The following is a 24529-nucleotide window of genomic DNA, read 5'->3' on the forward strand; positions in this document are numbered from 1 at the left end:
TGAAACCAAGTAAATACTTTAGGGTTTTTTAGGCTTCCTATAAAAGAACAAAGAAAGGTTTATATTCCCATAAAGGTTATCATGCTGTGGCCACTCTTCTGGAGCAGAGAGGAAGCTCTGAGTTCAGCTGCACTGTAGGTTATTGGCTGTGCCGTCTGGCTGGGGAGAGCTACACACCGTCAGATGGGTGAGGGATTGCACACAAAGGCCCTGTTCACACTTGGCAACCGAAAACATGATCGTAATTGCCTAGTGATCGCAATGTTGCATTGTGGTGTTCTGCGATTTTTCTGCGATTACGTTTCTTATTCCAGTGAATGAGAATTGCAATGCAATCGCCGGGAAAAAAGTACGCGTTACTAATGGTCGCAAATGAGCCATAATTGCTGCAGTGTGAGTAATCCCATAGCACAGTGATGGCTAACCTTGGCACTCCAGCTGTGACAAAACTACAAATCCCATCATGCCTTTGCCTCCCCAAGTTATGCTTAGAGCTGGCAGAGTGTTGCAATGCCTCATGGGACTTGTAGTTCCTCCACAGCTAGAGTGGCAAAGTTAGCCATCACTGCCATAGCGTTACATGTGCTACATCGCATCAATGATTGCAAGCCATCAGCAAATCACGGGCAAAAAGTGCACAAATGTGAACTCAACCGAAGTATTCCAGCTGTAGATTTAGTCGTTTATCTGGCTTTCACCTTCAGACACAGACAAAGCTGAAACTAAAACAGAAAAGCTTTTTTTTTAAAACCTCACTATCTTTTAAGCTATAAAACAGAGCAGAAATAATGAACTTTTGAACTTTCCTGCAGTAAAACCTTCTCTCTAGCTGTCTCTCACTGTTTCAGTGCTTCAGAAATCAGGACTGTATTCCATCCAGCATGTCAGAGAGCTCAGAGAAGCTCTTTTGCATGGATAACAATGGAATTGTTTTTAACTCTTCCTGTCCTGGAAACAATATGAGACTCTTTTCTTTGCTACTGATGTCCTATTTCTTAGCTGTACTACACATACAATTCATTATATCATAAGTTTATTTTTACTTTAGGTTTGCTTTAACCCCTTCAGGACCTAAGGCTTATGCCCCCCTAGTGACCAGGCCATTTTCACAGGGCTGTGCAACTTTGTCAGCGTGTCAGGAGGTCTCTGATCGCTGCTGCAATCTTTTTTTTTTTTTTTTTTTTTTTTTTTTAATTAAAGAGACTCTAAAGTGTCGCTAAAATCAGGTTTTTATTTTAAATACCTCTTTAGCATGCTTGCAGCACCTAAAACGCAGCAACCCCACGGCTGAAAACTTACTCACCCCGAACTCCCCGGGGCACATTGCGGGGAGCGCTTTTCCGTGAAGAGGCAGAGCTTTGGGGTGTAGCTCTGCCTCTACACGAGTCTATCAGCGCGGATCGCCGCCTCTCCCCGCCCTTCTTAGTCTTCTTTCACTGAGAGGGGCGGGGAGAGGCGGCGATCAGCCCAGATTGACGCGCATGGAGGCGGAGATACAGCCCAAAGCTCTGCCTCCCCCGGGCAGCAAAATCCACAACCAGGAAAGTCGTGGATTTTTGCCCCGGGAGTTAGGGGTGATTCATTTAGTTTTCAGTGGTGCAAACATGCTTAAGAGGTTTTTTAAAAAAATAAAAACATGATTTTAGCGAGGCTTCAGAAAATTAAAAAAAAAAAAAAAAAAAAAAAAAAGAGAGCCTTTTCCCTCCTCCCTCCCTCCCCCCTTTGCTGTCCTAAATTGCCATATGGCGGCGATCGGCTCTCTTCCTCCCACTCATTACGAGCCACTCTAAGGGACAGCCGAGTGTCCCTCGTCCCTCGTACAGCGTTGGAGGAGATTGCAGCGCTGTATAGAGGTAAACAAAGGGGAATTCTTTCCCCTGTCGGCCCTCCACAGTCTGCTGGCCGCGATCACAGCTAGCAGGCTGCTCCGTGAACCCGCAGGGAATGATCGCGTATGCGCACGCGCGTTCCCTGCTAAACTGCAGCTCCAGGACTTGCCGTTACGCCTCGCTCACACCCGTCGGCGTGACGCGGTCGTTAAGTAGTTAAAGCCCGTGCCAAGGATGCGGCCTCAAGTCAGAGAGGTTCTCAGAAGTTCTGTCCACTCACCCTGCGACCAGCGTCCTCTCCTCCGTCCGCGGCGTGGACTGCAACTCCGGCTTCCGCTTATCCTGCGCCAAACAGGAAATATAAACCCACAATTATATACTAGAATATGAATGGCCCTCTGCAGAAATGTCACAATGTAGATAGCGCAGCGCATAGCCTGCAGACTCAGAATACACTCAGAATAGGTCTGCAGATCAAGTGTTCTGATTGTAGTCTGAGGACTCTGGCTGCCTGCCTGTGATTTATGTATCATGAAAGCCAAACAGATAAGCAGCACATTGCTTATAAAGGTAATAAATCCAGCAGCCTCCTAATCTCTGACACACACCGCGCCACGTTCCGGTAAACTTGCTGAGACAGGTTTTCAGATTTACATCTTCCTCAGGAATTTATTAGTGTTAAAGAGAACCCGAGGTGGGGTTCTGACAATGAAATCCGCATACAGAGGATGGGTCTGCCTATACAGCCCAGCCTCTGTTGCTATCCAGATCCCCCCCCCCCCCCCCCCCTGCGCTCTGCGGTCACCCATTTATTTTATTATTTATTTATGGTATTTATAAAGCGCCAACATATTACGCAGCGCTGGACATTAATTTAGGTTACAGACAATATTTAGGGGTGACATACAGCAAAATGACAACACAGGAATACAAGAAAACCAGATCACACAGCACAGTATGAGTACAAGGTAATGCTTAGTCACTGGATGGGAGCATGGAGATCACACAGCACAGTATGAGTACAAGGTAATGCTTAGTCACTGGATGGAGCATGGAGATCACGCAGCACAGTATGAGTACAAGGTAATGCTTAGTCAGTCACTGGATGGGAGCATGGAGATCACACAGCACCGGATGAGTACAAGGTAATTCTTAGTCACTGGATGGAGCATGGAGATCACACAGCACAGTATGAGTACCAGGTAATGCTTAGTCACTGGATGGAGCATGGAGATCACACAGCACAGTATGAGTACAAGGTAATGCTTAGTCACTGGATGGGAGCATGGAGATCACACAGCACAGTATGAGTACAAGGTAATGCTTAGTCACTGGATGGAGCATGGAGATCACACAGCACCAGATGAGTACAAGGTAATTCTTAGTCACTGGATGGAGCATGGAGATCACACAGCACAGTATGAGTACCAGGTAATGCTTAGTCACTGGATGGAGCATGGAGATCACACAGCACAGTATGAGTACAAGGTAATGCTTAGTCACTGGATGGGAGCATGGAGATCACACAGCACAGTATGAGTACAAGGTAATGCTTAGTCACTGGATGGAGCATGGAGATCACACAGCACCGGATGAGTACAAGGTAATTCTTAGTCACTGGATGGAGCATGGAGATCACACAGCACAGTATGAGTACAAGGTAATGCTTAGTCACTGGATGGAGCATGGAGATCACACAGCACAGTATGAGTACAAGGTAATGCTTAGTCACTGGATGGGAGCATGGAGATCACACAGCACAGTATGAGTACAAGGTAATGCTTAGTCACTGGATGGAGCATGGAGATCACACAGCACAGTATGAGTACAAGGTAATGCTTAGTCACTGGATGGAGCATGGAGATCACACAGCACAGTATGAGTACAAGGTAATGCTTAGTCACTGGATGGAGCATGGAGATCACACAGCACAGTATGAGTACAAGGTAATGCTTAGTCACTGGATGGGAGCATGGAGATCACACAGCACAGTATGAGTACAAGGTAATGCTTAGTCACTGGATGGAGCATGGAGATCACACAGCACAGTATGAGTACAAGGTAATGCTTAGTCACTGGATGGAGCATGGAGATCACACAGCACAGTATGAGTACAAGGTAATGCTTAGTCACTGGATGGGAGCATGGAGATCACACAGTACAGTATGAGTACAAGGTAATGCTTAGTCACTGGATGGAGCATGGAGATCACACAGCACAGTATGAGTACAAGGTAATGCTTAGTCACTGGATGGGAGCATGGAGATCACACAGTACAGTATGAGTACAAGGTAATGCTTAGTCACTGGAGGGGAGCATGGAGATCACACAGCACAGTATGAGTACAAGGTAATGCTTAGTCAGTCACTGGATTGGAGCATGGAGATCACACAGTACAGTATGAGTACAAGGTAATGCTTAGTCACTGGATGGAGCATGGAGATCACACAGCACAGTATGAGTACAAGGTAATGCTTAGTCACTGGATGGAGCATGGAGATCACACAGCACAGTATGAGTACAAGGTAATGCTTAGTCACTGGATGGAGCATGGAGATCACACAGCACAGTATGAGTACAAGGTAATGCTTAGTCACTGGATGGAGCATGGAGATCACACAGCACAGTATGAGTACAAGGTAATGCTTAGTCACTGGATGGAGCATGGAGATCACACAGCACAGTATGAGTACAAGGTAATGCTTAGTCACTGGATGGGAGCATGGAGATCACACAGTACAGTATGAGTACAAGGTAATGCTTAGTCACTGGAGGGGAGCATGGAGATCACACAGCACAGTATGAGTACAAGGTAATGCTTAGTCAGTCACTGGATGGGAGCATGGAGATCACACAGTACAGTATGAGTACAAGGTAATGCTTAGTCACTGGATGGAGCATGGAGATCACACAGCACAGTATGAGTACAAGGTAATGCTTAGTCACTGGATGGAGCATGGAGATCACACAGCACAGTATGAGTACAAGGTAATGCTTAGTCACTGGATGGAGCATGGAGATCACACAGCACAGTATGAGTACAAGGTAATGCTTAGTCAGTGGATGGAGCATGGAGATCACACAGCACAGTATGAGTACAAGGTAATGCTTAGTCACTGGATGGAGCATGGAGATCACACAGCACAGTATGAGTACAAGGTAATGCTTAGTCACTGGAGGGAAGCATGGAGATCACACAGCACAGTATGAGTACAAGGTAATGCTTAGTCACTGGAGGGGAGCATGGAGATCACACAGCACAGTATGAGTACAAGGTAATGCTTAGTCACTGGATGGGAGCATGGAGATCACACAGCACAGTATGAGTACCAGGTAATGCTTAGTCACTGGATGGAGCATGGAGATCACACAGCACAGTATGAGTACAAGGTAATGCTTAGTCACTGGATGGGAGCATGGAGATCACACAGCACAGTATGAGTACCAGGTAATGCTTAGTCACTGGATGGGAGCATGGAGATCACACAGCACAGTATGAGTGCCAGGTAATGCTTAGTCACTGGATGGAGCATGGAGATCACACAGCACAGTATGAGTACAAGGTAATGCTTAGTCACTGGATGGGAGCATGGAGATCACACAGTACAGTATGAGTACAAGGTAATGCTTAGTCACTGGATGGGAGCATGGAGATCACACAGTACAGTATGAGTACAAGGTAATGCTTAGTCACTGGATGGAGCATGGAGATCACACAGTACAGTATGAGTACAAGGTAATGCTTAGTCACTGGATAGAGCATGGAGATCACACAGTACAGTATGAGTACAAGGTAATGCTTAGTCACTGGATAGAGCATGGAGATCACACAGCACAGTATGAGTACAAGGTAATGCTTAGTCACTGGAGGGGAGCATGGAGATCACACAGCACAGTATGAGTACCAGGTAATGCTTAGTCACTGGAGGGGAGCATGGAGATCACACAGCACAGTATGAGTACAAGGTAATGCTTAGTCACTGGATGGGAGCATGGAGATCACACAGTACAGTATGAGTACAAGGTAATGCTTAGTCACTGGATGGGAGCATGGAGATCACACAGTACAGTATGAGTACAAGGTAATGCTTAGTCACTGGATGGAGCATGGAGATCACACAGTACAGTATGAGTACAAGGTAATGCTTAGTCACTGGATAGAGCATGGAGATCACACAGTACAGTATGAGTACAAGGTAATGCTTAGTCACTGGATAGAGCATGGAGATCACACAGCACAGTATGAGTACAAGGTAATGCTTAGTCACTGGAGGGGAGCATGGAGATCACACAGCACAGTATGAGTACCAGGTAATGCTTAGTCACTGGAGGGGAGCATGGAGATCACACAGCACAGTATGAGTACCAGGTAATGCTTAGTCAGTCACTGGAGGGGAGCATGGAGATTAGGCAACTTAGGTTCACTCAGATGCATAGCATGGGTTCACAGTAATGGAGGTGCAAGATCAGGTAGGACACAAAAGGAGGAGGACCCTGCCCAAAGGCTTACAATCTAGAGGGAGAGGTAAGGACACGAATGGTAGGGGACCAGAGTTCAGCTGTAGGTTTAGAGCACTTGTGAGGGGTAGTAGGCCAGAGTGAAAAGGTGAGTTTTGAGGGCTTTCTTGAAGATGTTGAAGGAGGGGGCTGCCCTAATGGGTGGAGGTAGGGAGCTCCATAGTGTTGGAGCAGCTCTTGAGAAGTCCTGGAGGCGTGCATGGGACTGGGTGATGCGGGGGGCAAAGTTCATTGGAAGAGTGGAGTGAGCGGCTAGGTGTGTACCTCTGAGTAAGATCGGAAAATGTAGGTTGGACAGGTTTTGTGGACAGATTTGTAGGTCAGACACAGTATCTTGAATCGGATTCTGGACTGGATAGGAAGCCAGTGGAGGGATTCTAGGAGGGGATCTGCCGTGGTGGAGAGATGGGAGCAGTGGATAATTCTGGCTGCCGCATTCATGATGGACTGCAGTGGGGCTGTTCGGGAGATAGGGAGACCAGACAGCAGGGCATTGCAGTAGTCAAGGCGGGAAATTATGAGGGCATGGATGAGGAGTTTGGTGGTGGCAGAGTTCAGGAAAGGGCAAATCTTACAAATGTTACGAAGGTGGAAGTTGCAGGACTTTGTGAGGTTTTGGATGTGGGAAGTGAAGGAGAGTGCGGAGTCCAGGGTGACACCCAGAGAGCGGGCTTGAGAGGTAGGGCGAATGGTAGTGTGGTTAACAGTGACATGCACATCTGGGAGGTTCGTGGATGGCCGGGGTGGGAAGATCATAAATTCCGTTTTGTCTAGATTTAGTTTCAGGAACCTAGCGGACATCCAGGAGGAGATGGCTAATAGGCAGGAGGAGACCTTGTCCATGGTAGTGGTGGATATGTCAGGGGTGTGGAGGTAGATCTGGGTGTCATCTGCATACAGATGATAGTTAAAACCCATGGAGGAGATAACCTTGCCAATGGAGGATGTGTATAGGGTGAACAGTAGGGGGCCAAGGACCGAACCTTGGGGGACTCCCAACGAGAGGTGGTTGGGGGTGGACGAGGACTCATTGAAGGCGGTCGTGAAGGAGCCGTTGGAGAGGTAGGATGAAAGCCAGGACAGGGCGAGATCGTGAATGCCCAAGGACTGGAGGGACTGGAGGAGTAGGGGATGATCTACTGTGTCAAAAGCTGCTGACAGGTCAAGGAGGAGGAGAATGGAGTATTTACCTTCAGCTTTAGCTAAGGCAAGGTCGTTGACCAGTTTGGTGAGAGCCGTTTCGGTTGAGTGGGCAGGCCGAAATCCAGATTGGAGTGGGTCTAGCAGTGAGTTGGCATTGAGGTACTGGGTCAGGCGTTTGTGAACCAGACGCTCAAGGAGTTTTGAGGCAAAGGGGAGGAGGGAGATAGGACGGTAGTTGGAGGGTAGCGAGGGGTTGAGTGAGGGTTTCTTGAGCAGGGGTAGTACAGTGGCCTGCTTAAAGTCTGAGGGGAAGGTGCCTGTGGATAGGGAGAGGTTGAACAGGCAAGTGAGGACTGGGGCCAATTCCGTGAAGTTAGGCTGGAGTAAATCAGAAGGGATGGGGTCAAGGGGGGGGGGGAAGTAGTGGTATGGGAAGTCTGCAGTAGGTGGTTGACTTCCTTGTGGTAGTAGAGGTGAAGGAGGTGAGGGGAGGATAGGGTGGGGGAGGAGCTGGTTGGGAGGGGGTGGGAGGTGAAGATTGGAGATTGGATATTTCCTGGCGGATGGAGACAATTTTGTTGGTGAAGTGGGTGGCTAAATCTGTGGCAGAGAGGGAGGAAATGGGGGGTGGGTTTAAGCAGGGAGTTGAAGGTGGCAAAAAGACGCCGGGGGTTGGAAGCTTGTGCTCCGATGAGCTTGGTAAAGTATTCCTGCTTCGCATGAGCAAGGGCAGTGTGGAACTGCAGCAGGTTGGTCTTGTACTGTAGGAAATCCTGGTTAAGTCTAGTTTTCCTCCATTTCCGTTCAGTGGCGCGTGTTTTCCTCTGGAGGTTGCGAGTATGGGTAGTGCGCCAGGGCTGGGGGTTAGGGGGTTGGTTGCGGCGAAATATTGGTGGAGCAGCTTTCTCTAGGGCTGATGAGAGTTTGGCGATACTGAGCTGCAGCAAGATTAGGACAGGTTAGGGTGGGGAGAGTGGAGGAGAGGGTATGGAGGGGGTCAGCAAGGACACTAGGGTTGAGCTTGCGTAGGTCTCGCTGCCATCGACTAGGTGGGTGGGTGGGTGGGTGGCTAATTTGGAGGTGCCTTCCGTGAGGAGGTTGAAGGTGAGAAGGTGATGGTCTGAGGGTGGAAAGGGTGCGATGTCAAGGTCTGCAATGGTGGTGGATTTAGTGACTATAAGGTCGAGAGTGTGACCTGCAGTGTGAGTGGGGGCGTTGGTGTGTTGTACTAGTCCAAGTGAGTTGGCAATGGTGAATAGCCGGGTCACAGCGGAGCTCTGGGCTTCATCGATGGGAATATTGAAATCCCCAAGGATGATGGTGGGGAGGTCAGAGGAGAGGATGTGAGGGAGCCAGGAGGCAAGGTCATCGAGAAATTGTGGGGTGGAGCCCGGAGGGCGGTATAAGACCGCAACAATGGCAGGGAGGGGGTGGTAGAGGCGAATGGTGTGGGCCTCAAATGATGTGAATTGTAGAGAGGTAGGTGGGGTGAGGACACGGAAGGTGCTGGATGGGGAGAGGAGCAGACCCACCCCTCCCCCGGTCCTGTTGTCTGGTCTGGGGGTGTGACTGAGGTGAAGCCCCCCGTAGGAGAGGGCAGCCTCTGCGGCAGAGTCAGAGGGGGTGAGCCATGTCTCAGTGAGTGCGAGGATGGTGAGGGATTTGGAGAGGAAGAGGTCGTGGACTGCTGCAAGTTTGTTGCGGACGGATCTGGTGTTCCAGAGACCACAGGGTAGGAGGAGCATGTGTTTGTGGGTGGGATGGATGGAAATAAGGTTGGAGCGAGGATGGGTGTTGAGGTTATTTGTGGACAGAGGGCTGTGAAGTGTATGAAGCAGGTCAGCAGGGGATGCTTGTCTGGCAGCAGGCTGTGGCCCAGGATTGGGTGATATATCACCAGCTGCAAGTAAGAGTAGGAGGGAGAGAGTAAGCAAATGTGAATGGGATTTAAATGTTTGTGAGGTTGGGGGATAGCAGAGTGCAGGTGGACATTAGGGGGGGTTGGGATAGCAACAGAGGCTGGGCAGTATAGGCAGACCCAGCCTCTGTATGCGGATTTCATTGTCAGAACCCCACCTCGGGTTCTCTTTAAGGCAGCCATACACTGGTCGATTGCCACCAGATCGACCAGCAGATAGATCCCTCTTTGATCAGATTCGATCACAGAGGGATCTATTGGCTGCCTACACTGCAAACAGATTCTGAATCGATTTCACTATGAAATCGATTCACAATCTGTGGAGCTGCCGCCGTCCCCAGCATACATTACCTGATCTAGATGGCGCGAGTCCCCCGGTCTCCGCTCTTGGCTCCGGCTTCACTTTACTTCCCGTTGGGGAAGTTTAAACAGTAGAGGGCGCTGTACTGTTTAAACTTCCCCCGACAGGAAGCAAGTGAAGCCAGCCAGAGCCCAGCGCGGAGAAGGGACCGCAGGGGCACGCGCCTACGGTACAGGTAATGTATACCCGCTAGCGTCAGTCGTCGGACATTCGAACGCCGCTATTGACGCACTCCCGACCCGCCGGTGATCAATCAAAATGTTCCGATTTCACAGCAGATTCGATCACAGTGATCGAATCTGCTGTCTATTGACGGGAAAACGAGTAAGTGTATGGGCACCTTTAGTTAGGCAGTGGACCAACTAGCAGCACGTCAGTCGCGATTGCCGACCGCTGTGACTAGCCAAGCGCTGCACCAGTGAACCCTATGAGGGCATTTCCCCTTCAGCGTCGGGCTGTAGCATTTTTGGAGCAATCCCGGAATTGCGGTAAATTTGTGGACTTCCACAATTTCGGTAATTGCTGATGCGTTGCGATTCTTCAGGTCCTGGGCAAAGGGTGTCTCTGGGCACTTCGGTTTCCTTACAAATCCCAAAAACCAGCTGGTACATTAATTACCACATTACTAGCCTTAAAGGGGACCTGAATTGAGAGGGATATGGGGGCTGCCATGATTCTTACCTGTTAAAGAATAGCAGTTGCCTGGCAGCCCTGCTGATCTATTTGGCTGCAGTAGTGTCTGAATCACATTCCTGAAACAAGCATGCAGCAAATGCAGTCACACTTCACTCCGACACACCTGATCTGCTGCATGCTTGTTCAAGTTGTATGCATTTTTGAAAGCATTTGATAGGCTCCCTGCACACTGCATGCGATTCCGATTTTTAATCGGTTTATACATCCGATTCCGATTTTTAATCGTTACTGCAGGCTGCGTTTTTTACTCCATTTTTCTGTCGATTGCATTCAGGGATAATTGGAATTGCAAATCAGAATCGGAATCAGAAAACGGATTTGCAGTGTGCAGGGAGCCTTCAAGTGATTTTTAGATGCGTAAACGCAATACCTTGAAAACAGATCCTGCATTGTGGGAGAGAACAACAATTGCATCCTAATATTTTTTTTTTTAAATACATCCACTGATGTTAATTTTGTGCATTTCAATAAAAAAAAAAAAAAGTTACACTACAAATAAACTATTAACCAGTTCACCACATGAGGTTTTTTCCCCCTTATGGGCCAGAGCAATTTTCACCTTTCAGCGTACCTCCCTTTTGTTCGGCAATAACTTTATCACTACTGATCACAACTAAATGTTCTTTCCGCCACCAATTAGGCTTTTTTTTGCGTATTACATTTTGATAAATATTATTTTAGGTTAAATGCATTTTAACCACTTAAGGACTGCAGTCATAAAACCCCTTAAGGACCAGAGCCTTTTTTTCCATTCGGACCACTGCAGCTTTCACGGTTTATTGCTCAGTCATACAACCTACCACCTAAATGAATTTTACCTCCTTTTCTTGTCACTAATACAGCTTTCTTTCGGTGCTATTTGATTGCTGCTGCGAGTTTTACTTTTTATTATATTCATCAAAAAAGACATGAATTTTGTCAAAAAAATGACTTTTTTAACTTTCTGTGCTGACATTTTTCAAATAAAGTAAAATTTCCTATACATTTGAGCGCGAAAGTTATTCTGCTACATGTCTTTGATTAAAAAAAAAACATTCAGTGTATATTTATTGGATTGGGTAAAAGTTATAGCGTTTACAAACTATGGTGCCAAAAGTGAATTTTCCCATTTTCAAGCATCTCTGACTTTTCTGCGCACCTGTCAGGTTTCATGAGGGGCTAAAATTCCAGGATAGTACAAATACCCGCCAAATGACCCCATTTTGGAAAGAAGACATCCCAAAGTATTCAGTGAGAGGCATGGTGAGTTCATAGAAGATTTTATTTTTTGTCACAAGTTAGCGGAAAATGACACTTTGTAACAAAAAAAAAAAAAAAAAAAGTTTCCATTTCTTCTAACTTGCGACAAAAAAAAATGAAATCTGCCACGGACTCACTATGCTACTCTCTGAATACCTTGAAGTGTCTACTTTCCAAAATGGGGTCATTTGTGGGGTGTGTTCACTGTCCTGGCATTTTGGGGGGTGCCTAATTGTAAGCACCCCTGTAAAGCCTAAAGATGCTCATTGGACTTTTGGCCCCTTAGCGCAGTTAGGCTGCAAAAAAGTGCCACACATGTGGTATTGCCGTACTCAGGAGAAGTAGTATAATGTGTTTTGGGGTGTATTTTTACACATACCCATGCTGGGTGGGAGAAATATCTCCGTAAATGACAATTGTTTTATTTTTTTTACACACAATTGTCAATTTATAGAGATATTTCTCCCACTCAGCATGGGTATGTGGAAAAATACACCCCAAAACACATTATACTACTTCTCCTGAGTACGGCGATACCACATGTGTGGCACTTTTTTGCACCCTAACTGCGCTAAGGGGCCCAAAGTCCAATGAGTACCTTTAGGATTTCACAGGTCATTTTGAGAAATTTCGTTTCAAGACTGCTCCTCACGGTTTAGGGCCCCTAAAATGCCAGGACAGTATAGGAATCCCACAAATTACCCCATTTTAGAAAGAAGACACCCCAAGGTATTCCATTAGGAGGATGGTGAGTTCATAGAAGATTTTTTTTTTTTGTCACAAGTTAGCGGAAATTGATTTGAATTGTTTTTTTTCACAAAGTGTCATTTTCTGCTAACTTGTGACAAAAATAAAATCTTCTATGAACTCACCATACTCCTAACGGAATACCTTGGGGTGTCTTCTTTCTAAAATGGGGTCATTTGTGGGGTTCCTATACTGCCCTGGCATTTTAGGGGCCCTAAACCGTGAGGAGTAGTCTTGAAACCAAATGTCGCAAAATGACCTGTGAAATCCTAAAGGTACTCATTGGACTTTGGGCCCCTTAGCACAGTTAGGCTGCAAAAAAGTGCCACACATGTGGTACCGCCGTACTCAGAAGAAGTAGTATAATGTGTTTTGTGGTGTATTTTTACACATACAGATGCTAGGTGGGAGAAATATCTCTGTAAATGACAATTATTTGATTTTTTTTACACACAATTGTCCATTTACAGAGAGATTTCTCCCACCCAGCATGGGTATGTATAAAAATACACCTCAAAACACATTATACTACTACTTCTGAGTACGGCGATACCACATGTGTGACACTTTTTTGCAACCTAGGTGCGCTAAGGGGCCTAACGTCCTATTCACAGGTCATTTTGAGGCATTTGGATTCTAGACTACTCCTCACGGTTTAGGGCCCCTAAAATGCCAGGGCAGTATAGGAACCCCACAAGTGACCCCATTTTAGAAAGAAGACACCCCAAGGTATTCCGTTAGGGGTATGGTGAGTTCATAGAAGATTTTTTTTTTTGTCACAAGTTAGCGGAAAATGACACTTTGTGAAAAAAAAAACAATACATATCAATTTCCGCTAACTTGTGACAAAAAATAAAATCTTCTATGAACTCACCATACTCCTAACGGAATACCTTGGGGTGTCTTCTTTCTAGAATGGGGTCATTTGTGGGGTTCCAATACTGCCCTGGCATTTTAGGGGCCCTAAACCGTGAGGAGTAGTCTTGAACCCAAATGTCTCAAAATGACCTGTGAAATCCTAAAGGTACTCATTGGACTTTGGGCCCCTTAGCACAGTTAGGCTGCAAAAAAGTGTCACACATGTGGTATCGCCGTACTCAGAAGAAGTAGTATAATGTGTTTTGTGGTGTATTTTTACATATACCCATGCTGGGTGGGAGAAATATCTCTGTAAATGACACATTTTTGATTTTTTTTACACACAATTGTCCATTTACAGAGAGATTTCTCCCACCCAGCATGGGTATGTGTAAAAATACACCACAAAACACATTATACTACTTCTCCTGAGTATGGCGATACTACATGTGTGACACTTTTTTGCAGCCTAGGTGCGCTAAGGGGCCCAACATCCTATTCACAGGTCATTTTGAGGCATTTGTTTTCTAGACTACTCCCTACGGTTTAGGGCCCCTAAAATGCCAGGGCAGTATAGGAACCCCACAAGTGACCCCATTTTAGAAAGACGACACCCCAAGGTATTCCGTTAGGGGTATGGTGAGTTCATAGAAGATTTTATTTTTTGTCACAAGTTAGTGAAAAATGACACTTTGTGAAAAAAACAATAAAAATCCAATTTCCGCTAACTTTTGACAAAAAATAAAATCTTCTATGAACTCATCATACACCTAACAGAATACCTTGGGGTGTCTTCTTTCTAAAATGGGGTCACTTGTGGGGTTCCTATACTGCCCTGGCATTTTACGGGCCCAAAACTGTGAGTAGTCTGGAAACCAAATTTCTCAAAATGACTGTTCAGGGGTATAAGCATCTGCAAATTTTGATGACAGGTGGTCTATGAGGGGGCAAATTTTGTGGAAACGGTCATAAGCAGGGTGGCCTCTTAGATGACAGGATGAATTGGGCCTGATCTGATGGATAGGAGTGCTAGGGGGGTGACAGGAGGTGATTGATGGGTGTCTCAGGGGGCGGTTAGAGGGGAAAATCAATCAATGCACTGGGGAGGTGATCGGAAGGGGGTCTGAGGGGGATCTGAGGGTTTGGCCGAGTGATCAGGAGCCCACACGGGGCAAATTAGGGCCTGATCTGATGGGTAGGTGTGCTAGGGGGTGACAGGAGGTGATTTATGGGTGTCTCAAGGTGTGATTAGAGGGGGGAAATAGATGCAAGCAATGCACTAGCGAGGTGATCAGGGCTGGGGTCTGAGGGCGTTCTGAGGTGTGGGCGGGTGATTGGGTGCCCGCAAGGGGCAGATTAGGGTCTAATCTGATGGGTAACAGTGACAGGTGGTGATAGGGGGTGATTGATGGGTAATTAGTGGGTGTTTAGAGGAGAGAAGAGATGTAAACACTGCACTTGGGAGGTGATCTGATGTCGGATCTGCGGGCGATCTATTGGTGTGGGTGGGTGATCAGATTGCCCACAAGGGGCAGGTTAGGGGCTGATTGATGGGTGGCAGTGACAGGGGGTGATTGATGGGTGGCAGTGACAGGGGGTGATTGATGGGTGATTGACAGGTGATCAGTGGGTTATTACAGGGAATAACAGATGTAAATATTGCACTGGCGAATTGATAAGGGGGGGGTCTGAGGGCAATCTGAGCGTGTGGGCGGGTGATTGGGTGCCCGCAAGGGGCAGATTAGGGTCTAATCTGGTGGGTAACAGTGACAGGTGGTGATAGGGGGTGATTGATGGGTAATTAGTGGGTGTTTAGAGGAGAGAATAGATGTAAACACTGCGCTTGGGAGGTGATCTGATGTCGGATCTGCGGGCGATCTATTGGTGTGGGTGGGTGATCAGATTGCCCGCAAGGGGCAGGTTAGGGGCTGATTGATGGGTGGCAGTGACAGGGGGTGATTGATGGGTGGCAGTGACAGGGGGTGATTGACAGGTGATCAGTGGGTTATTACAGGGAAGAACGGATGTAAATAATGCACTGGCGAATCGATAAGGGGGGGTTTGAGGGCAATCTGAGCGTGTGGGCGGGCGATTGGGTGCCCGCAAGGGTCTAATCTGATGGGTAACAGTGACAGGTGGTGATAGGGGGTGATTGATGGGTGATTGATGGGTAATTAGTGGGTGTTTAGAGGAGAGAATAGATGTAAACGATGGATTTGGGAGGTGATCTGATGTCGGATCTGCGGGCGATCTATTGGTGTGGGTGGGTGATCAGATTGCCCGCAAGGGGCAGGTTAGGGGCTGATTGATGGGTGGCAGTGACAGGGGGTGATTGATGGGTGGCAGTGACAGGGGGTGATTGACAGGTGATCAGTGGGTTATTACAGGGAAGAACGGATGTAAATAATGCACTGGCGAATCGATAAGGGGGGGGGGGGTTGAGGGCAATCTGAGCGTGTGGGCGGGCGATTGGGTGCCCGCAAGGGTCTAATCTGATGGGTAACAGTGACAGGTGGTGATAGGGGGTGATTGATGGGTAATTAGTGGGTGTTTAGAGGAGAGAATAGATGTAAACGATGGATTTGGGAGGTGATCTGATGTCGGATCTGCGGGCGATTTATTGGTGTGGGTGGGTGATCAGATTGCCCGCAAGGGGCAGGTTAGGGGCTGATTGATGGGTGGCAGTGACAGGGGGTGATTGATGGGTGGCAGTGACAGGGGGTGATTGACAGGTGATCAGTGGGTTATTACAGGGAAGAACGGATGTAAATAATGCACTGGCGAATCGATAAGGGGGGGGGTTGAGGGCAATCTGAGCGTGTGGGCGGGCGATTGGGTGCCCGCAAGGGTCTAATCTGATGGGTAACAGTGACAGGTGGTGATAGGGGGTGATTGATGGGTGATTGATGGGTAATTAGTGGGTGTTTAGAGGAGAGAATAGATGTAAACGATGGATTTGGGAGGTGATCTGATGTCGGATCTGCGGGCGATCTATTGGTGTGGGTGGGTGATCAGATTGCCCGCAAGGGGCAGGTTAGGGGCTGATTGATGGGTGGCAGTGACAGGGGGTGATTGACGGGTGATTGACGGGTGATTGATGGGTGATTGACGGGTGATTGACAGGTGATCAGGGGGGATAGATGCATACAGTACACAGGGGGGGGGGAGGGTCTGGGGGGGTCTGGGGAGAATCTGAGGGGTGGGGGGGTGATCAGGAGGGAGCAGGGGGCAGTTTAGGGACTAAAAAAAAAAATAGCGTTGACAGATAGTGACAGGGAGTGATTGATGGGTGATTAGGGGGGTGATTGTGTGCAAATGGTGGTCTGGGGGGTGGGCAGGGGGGGGGTCTGAGGGGTACTGTGGGCGATCAGGGGGCAGATCAGTGTGTTTGGGTGCAGACTAGGGTGGCTGCAGCCTGCCCTGGTGGTCCCTCGGACACTGGGACCACCAGGGCAGGAGGCAGCCTGTATAATACACTTTGTAAACATTACAAAGCGTATTATACGCTTCCTATCCGGGGATCGTCGGGTTAACAACCCGCCGGCGCTTCCGATTGGCCGGCGGGTTGACGTCGCGGGTGGGCGGAGCCTATTGCCGGTGGATGCGCGCGCATCCCAGCGCGCGATCCCCGGCCAGAGAGTGCCCCAGGACCTGACGCCAATCTGCGTTACGTGGTCCTGGGGCTGCCACTTTGCCGCCGCCAATATGAAGTAGGCGGTCGGCAAGTGGTTAAGAGGCATAATAGGAAAGAAAGAAAAAATTAATAATTTCTCAGTGTTCGTCCATTAAAGTTTTAAAATAATACATGCTACTGTGACATACATATTAAAAAAGTCGAGTCCCTAAGTTACTGTAATTATGTATTTTTTAGAATGTGTTTTTTTTTTTTTAAAGGGTTTTATTTTGGTAACTATGGGAGGGGAGTAAATGAATGGGGTATATTAATGTGATGGGCTGTGTATGTAAGTGTAATATTACTATTTGACCACTAGATGTCCCCCAGTTTACCAGTTAATTTTGGTTGTGTTTTACTTTGTGTTTTTGAGTATGTTTACTGCATAGTTGCAGGAAGTAATGTGTGTATGCTTTCACTTTCTGCTTAGTCAATGGAAACGGCATCTCATTGATCACGGGCAGTCAGATCAATCAATCAATGAATGCGTTCCCATTCACTGATCTCCAGGTTAACGGGCGGTGATGTGTACGCGATCGGGAGCGTGCACAGCAGCGGAGATACGTATAGCTACGTCCCTGGAGCTAAGATGAAGTCCCCGGGGGTGTAAATATACTGTATCATATACAGTAAATAGTTAATATTATACATTTACAGTATATAGCTCTGACATATTCCGCAGCGCTGTACAGAGATCACTCATGCATTCCCATCAGTCTCTGCACCAGAGGAGCTTACACTCTAATGTCCTCACCGCAGTCACACACTATTATTATTATACATTTATATAGCTCTGACATATACCACAGTGCTGTACAGAGATCACTGATCCATTCCCATCAGTCTCTGCACCAGAGGAGCTTACACTCCAATGTCCTCACCACAGTCACACACTATTATTATTATACATTTATATAGCTCTGACATATACCACAGTGCTGTACAGAGATCACTGATCCATTCCCATCAGTCTCTGCACCAGAGGAGCTTACACTCTAATGTCCTCACCGCAGTCACACACTATTATTATTATACATTTATATAGCTCTGACATATACCACAGCGCTGTACAGAGATCACTGATCCATTCCCATCAGTCTCTGCACCAGAGGAGCTTACACTCCAATGTCCTCACCCCAGTCACACACTATTATTATTATACATTTATATAGCTCTGACATATACCACAGCGCTGTACAGAGATCACTGATCCATTCCCATCAGCCTCTGCACCAGAGGAGCTTACACTCTGATGTCCTCACCCCAGTCACACACTATTATTATTATACATTTATATAGCTCTGACATATTCCTCAGCACTGTACAGAGATCACTGATCCATTCCCATCAGTCTCTGCACCAGAGGAGCTTACACTCTAATGTCCTCACCACAGTCACACACTATTATTATTATACATTTATATAGCTCTGACATATACCACAGTGCTGTACAGAGATCACTGATTCATTCCCATCAGTCTCTGCACCAGAGGAGCTTACACTCCAATGTCCTCACCCCAGTCACACACTATTATTATTATACATTTATATAGCTCTGACATATACCACAGCGCTGTACAGAGATCACTGATCCATTCCCATCAGTCTCTGCACCACAGGAGCTTACACTCTAATGTCCTCACCACAGTCACACACTATTATTATTATACATTTATATAGCTCTGACATATACCACAGTGCTGTACAGAGATCACTGATTCATTCCCATCAGTCTCTGCACCAGAGGAGCTTACACTCTAATGTCCTCACCACAGTCACACACTGTTATAGTTGCAGCGTTGGTATGTGATGGGCGTGGAGCCCAGGGCTGCAGTGCTGGCAGTACGCGGTGCTACGTGTGGCATATGTGAGTGAATGCCGTGGTCTCTCACCTGAGGAGTCACAGTCATGTGCAGGCCGGTGTCAGACTTGACATCTTCCTCCTCCTCATTGGTGCTGCTTTCTATGAAGTCTGGGTGCTCATGATCAGGATCTGGGGACAGGAGACACATGGATGAGCCCAGATGCAACAAGGGAACATGGATTTCGGAAAAGCAAGAAGTTTTCAGGAATCAGGATGATCCCATTTATTGGCTAACTTAGAGGTAAACAAAACGAAAGCATTTGGCTAATGCGCGTTCTTCAGACTTTGGTCCTGTATATTAACAAGATGTTAGAACACACAGCACAGCTTATATACACAGGACATTCGGAGGAAAAACATTCTTTTGCAACCATAAATCAATGTCATTAGAATGACATGAGGAGGATCTCACAGGGATTCTAGCTCATTTATGGCAAATAGATAAGACCACTTGTTCACTAAAACATCACATACCACAAACTCTGGGTGATGAGGAGACATTGTACACCCAGCGTTCAAACGTAACTTAGGCAGACTACAGAGTTGTTATTAGCTGGAAAGAATTGTGGCATTCAAACCCCATCTTACCAGCACATGAAATATAACAAATAGTGTCATTAAAAAAAAAACATCTTACCCGCATATGAAGTAAAAAATAAAGAAATACAAAATAGAAAGAAGTGCGGCATTTAAAACGCATCTCACCAGCACATGAAAAACAACAGATTGGCATTTAAAATTCATCATAGAAATCCAAGATATTAGAATCCTTGTTTAAACCTTTATCTACATTTTTTAACCAATGTATACATTTTGTCTCGTGATAGTCGCAAGTTGAAGCTACCCATTAATACAGTGACGAGAAGATTGCTTAAAGGAGAACTGTAGTGAGAGGTATATGGAGCCTGCCATTTTTTTTTCCTTTTAAGCAATACCAGTTGCCTGGCAGCCCTGCTGGTCTATTTGAGTGAAGTAGTGGCTGAATCACACCAGAAACAAGCATGCAGCTAATCCTGTCGTATCTGTCAAAATTGTCAGAAACACCTGATCTGCTGCATGCTTGTTCAGGGCCTATGGCTGAAAGTATAAGAGGCAGAGGATTAGCAGAATAGCCAGGCAACTGGTATTGCTTAAATGAAAATAAATATGGCAGCCTCCACACACCTCTCTCTACAGTTCTCCTTTAAACGGTGTCCACGTAAGACAGAAATGTGTAGGCACTGGGAGATCAGCAGATTTATTATTGTTTTTAGAGAAATTCCACATCACTTTCTTGATTAGTGACTGTTAGAAAAGCATGTGAGGATTTTTCAATGGGGAGAAGAGACAGCATCATATAGGGCGTGATTCACAAAGCCGTGATAAAGCCTTCTGCGCGCGCTATAACGCACGCAAAAACGGCCATGATTTTGCACGTAAATTCATGTTTGTGTGCGAAAAACATTACGCCCGCTATAATTCTAGCACGACCATGATAAGAGTTATCACAGCTTTCTGAATCAAGCCCATAGTGTCTACTACTATAATCTGCCACTCCCTATCACTAAACATTGCCTGTTACAACAGCCTCTCTGTCAGCATGCAGGCAAAACACTTTTATCTATCTGCACACAGACTCCTGATAACAGTAAAGTGCTGAAAACTACAAATGGTAATTAATTCTCTTCCATGGGGGCTGAATGAAGCAGAATATGCCTTGCATCGTCAGGGCTACTGTTTACACTGCAGCTCTTAAACTGAAAATAAGAATGTGAGGCTGCAGGAAAGTTCTATATAATACTACCACTATACACACAACTAATGATCTTCTTTAGTCTATTTTCAGCTCAGGTTTGCTTTCACAAAACTCGGAGCCTCCCTCTAGCCCTCCGGCGTTTCTCAAGAAATTCACAGATAAAACGAGGGTCGTTCTGCATCTTACCGGCTCCGTTGAGCGTCGATCTGAGTTGCTTGGCGTCTCGGCCCAGACCCGCCACTCTGAAGGAGAGATCCGACAGCTCATCTGCAGACTGAAGGGGACACATTGCTGAGAGACACACACACAACGCTGCACAGCTACATCAGCAGCAGACTACTCTTTGCAAACCCTACCGGCCACATGGCCTAATCTGTCTGCCAAATGTCTATCCACAATGTGTGCTGGAGGTGCTATCACTTCTAAATATCATCTTATACAAGTTACACATATACAGATTAACACAAACCACACCCATCATACAAGTCAGCCCCCCTCAACTCCTGAGTAAGCCCAGACCCCTCAACTCCAGAGGCAACTCAACCCCCTCAACTCCAGAGGTAACCTGCCTCCCTCAACTCCAGAGGTAACCTGTCCCCCTCAACTCCAGAGGTAACCTGCCCCCCTCAACTCCAGAGGTAACCTGCCCCCCTCAACTCCAGAGGTAACCTGTCCCCCTCAACTCCAGAGGTAACCTGCCCCCCTCAACTCCAGAGGTAACCTGTCCCCCTCAACTCCAGAGGTAACCTGTCCCCCTCAACTCCAGAGGTAACCTGTCCCCCTCAACTCCAGAGGTAACCTGCCCCCACAAGACAAATTTAGCAATCATGAGGCCCCCAACAAGACAAATTCAGTAATCATGAGGCCCCTAACAAGACAAATTCAGCGATCATGAGGCCCCCAACAAGACAAATTCAGCAGTCATGAGGCACATAAATAGACAGCATTTCACATAAATAGGCAGAATGCCCCCTTAATATGGTAGACACCTCTCACCTGGCAGCAGTTCCCCAAAACACACAATCTGACAGCAGTGGTTCCCCAAAAATAGGTAGCCCCAGGTCTATAGGTGGCCAGCAGTATAGATGTCCCCAGAACAGGTAGCCAGGGATATATGTGCCCAGTATATGTAGGCAGGGGTATGTGTCCCCAGTATATGTAGCCAGAGGTATAATATGTGCCCAGTATATATAGTCAGGGGTATATGTGCCCAGTATATGTAGCCAGGGATATATGTGCCCAGTATATGTAGCCAAGGGTATATGTGCCCAGTATATGTAGCCAGGGGTATAATATGTGCCCAGTATATATAGTCAGGGGTATATGTGCCCAGTATTTATAGTCAGGGGTATAGAAGCCCAGTATATGTAGCCAGGGGTATATGTGCCCAGTATATGTAGCCAGGGGTATATGTGCCCAGTATATGTAGTTAGGGGTATATGTGCCCAGTATATGTAGGCAGGGGTATGTGTCCCCAGTATATGTAGCCAGAGGTATAATATGTGCCCAGTATATATAGTCAGGGGTATATGTGCCCAGTATATGTAGCCAGGGATATATGTGCCCAGTATATGTAGCCAAGGGTATATGTGCCCAGTATATGTAGCCAGGGGTATAATATGTGCCCAGTATATATAGTCAGGGGTATATGTGCCCAGTATTTATAGTCAGGGGTATAGAAGCCCAGTATATGTAGCCAGGGGTATATGTGCCCAGTATATGTAGCCAGGGGTATATGTGCCCAGTATATGTAGTTAGGGGTATATGTGCCCAGTATATGTAGTTAGGGGTATATGTGCCCAGAGTAGGTAGCCAGGGGTATATGTGCCCAGTATATGTAGTTAGGGGTATATGTGCCCAGTATATGTAGGCAGGGGTATATGTGCCCAGAGTAGGTAGCCAGGGGTATATGTGCCCAGTATATGTAGTTAGGGGTATATGTACCCAGTATATGTAGGCAGGGGTATATGTGCCCAGAGTAGGTAGCCAGGTGTATATGTGCCCAGTATATGTAGTTAGGGGTATATGTGCCCAGTATATGTAGGCAGGGGCATAAGTGCCCAGAGTAGGTAGCCACGGGTATATGTGCCCAGTATATGTAGTTCGGGGTATATGTGCCCAGTATATGTAGTTAGGGGTATATATGCCCAGTATATGTAGCCAGGGGTATATGTCCCAGTATATGTAGCCAGGGGTATATGTGCCCAGAGTAGGTAGCCAGGGGTATACTGTATGTGCCCAGTATATGTAGTTAGGGGTATATGTGCCCAGTATATGTAGTTAGGGGTATATATGCCCAGTATATGTAGCCAGGGGTATATGTCCCAGTATATGTAGCCACGGTTATTTGTGCCCAGAGTAGGTAGCCAGGTGTCCTCCTCCCCAGCAGAAGGGGAGCAGCGCAGAGAAGAGGGAGAGCTGTGAGCAGCGGTAGGGAAGGGGGGCAATCTCCCCCCTCCTTCCCTCACCTTAGGTGCTCTCCCTCCCTCGCTCTCCCCTCCATTACTGTCCGGGTGGCTGGCAGTGGCGGGCGGAACTTACCTCTGTCTCGTCGCGGCGCCGGATGGATCTGCCACTACTCTGGTCTGGTCCAGACCAGAGCAGCGGCTGCGGGACCTGAACTTCCGGCCGGCGCTGGAGCGAGACGGAGGTGAGTTCCGCCCGCCCCTGCCAGCCACGAGCCACCCGGACAGTAATGGAGGGGAGAGCGAGGGAGGGAGAGCACCTAAGGTGAGGGAAGGAGGGGGGCGATTGCTCCCCTTCCTCGCCGTCCGCACAGCTCTCCCTCTTCTCTGCGCTGCTCCCCTTCCCCTCCCCCCCCCCCTGAAAGAAAAAAAAAACCTGCAGCTCAGCTAGGCGGAGGGCGCCCTTGGGGACCCGGCGCCCCGGGGCACTTGTCCTACCCTGACCCCCCCTAGCTCCGCGCCTGCCCCCTCAACTCCAGAGGTAACCTGCCCCCCTCAACCCCAGAGGTAACCTGCCCCCCTCAACTCCAGAGGTAACCTGCCCCCCTCAACCCCAGAGGTAAACTGCCCCCCTCAACTCCAGAGGTAACCTGCCCCCCTCAACTCCAGAGGTAACCTGCCCCCCTCAACTCCAGAGGTAACCTGCCCCCCTCAACACCTGAGGTAACATGCCCCCCTCAACACCTGAGGTAACATGCCCCCTCAACACCTGAGGTAACCTGCCTCCCTCAATACCTGAGGTAACCTGCCCCCCTCAACTCCAGAGGTAACCTGCCCCCCTCAACTCCAGAAGTAGCCCAGCCCCCTCAACTCCTGAGCAATCCACAAATACAGTCCTATGTGTGCAAAGAAAACATACCTCATTTCCCGACCACCGCTTACTGCCGCTGTCCACGCTGTTGAAGCCGGAATCAAGACCGCCGTACGGCCGAGAGGAATATACATCATCTGTGAGGCTGGAAGTACAGAGACCTATCTGAGCACACGCAATAATCAGCAAGTAACTCCTATACTACACCATATGCAGCATATATACAACACCAACACACAGAACAGAGGAGCTCCGCCTCCTAGCACGCAGCAATCAGCATGTACCTCCTATACAACACCATATATACAGCACATACACAGTACTATATGTACAGCACATGCACAGCACCAACACACAGAACAGAGAAGCTCTGCCTCCTAGCATGCAGCAATCAGCATGTACCTCCTATATAGCACCATATACAGCACATACACAGCACATACACAGCACCAACACACAGAACAGAGGAGCTCCGCCTCTTTGCACGCAGCAATCAGCATGTACCTCATATACAGCACCATATACAACACCATATATACAGCACATACACAACACCAACACACAGAACAGAGGAGCTCCGCCTCCTAGCACGCAGCAATCAGTATGTACCTCCTATACAGCATACATACAGAACAGAGGCGATCCACCTTCTAATATGCCATAATCAGCATA

At 47.5% G+C, this 24529-nt stretch overlaps 1 protein-coding gene across 3 annotated transcripts in view; it reads right to left on the minus strand.

Moving 5' to 3' along the window:
• Positions 1–24529, minus strand: part of LRCH4 (leucine rich repeats and calponin homology domain containing 4) — a 131874-nt gene that overhangs the window by 43374 nt on the left and 63971 nt on the right. For all 3 annotated transcript variants that reach the window (XM_068273886.1, XM_068273885.1, XM_068273887.1), the window contains 4 exons: positions 23906–24002; positions 20768–20855; positions 18875–18975; positions 2110–2171 (listed from right to left, as the gene is read on the minus strand). In XM_068273886.1, coding sequence (XP_068129987.1) covers positions 2110–2171; positions 18875–18975; positions 20768–20855; positions 23906–24002 — 348 coding nt within the window. The remainder of the gene's footprint in view (positions 1–2109; positions 2172–18874; positions 18976–20767; positions 20856–23905; positions 24003–24529) is intronic.

The sequence above is a fragment of the Hyperolius riggenbachi genome, chromosome 3 (assembly GCF_040937935.1).
Source record: "Hyperolius riggenbachi isolate aHypRig1 chromosome 3, aHypRig1.pri, whole genome shotgun sequence".
Classification (NCBI taxonomy): Eukaryota; Metazoa; Chordata; class Amphibia; order Anura; family Hyperoliidae; genus Hyperolius; species Hyperolius riggenbachi.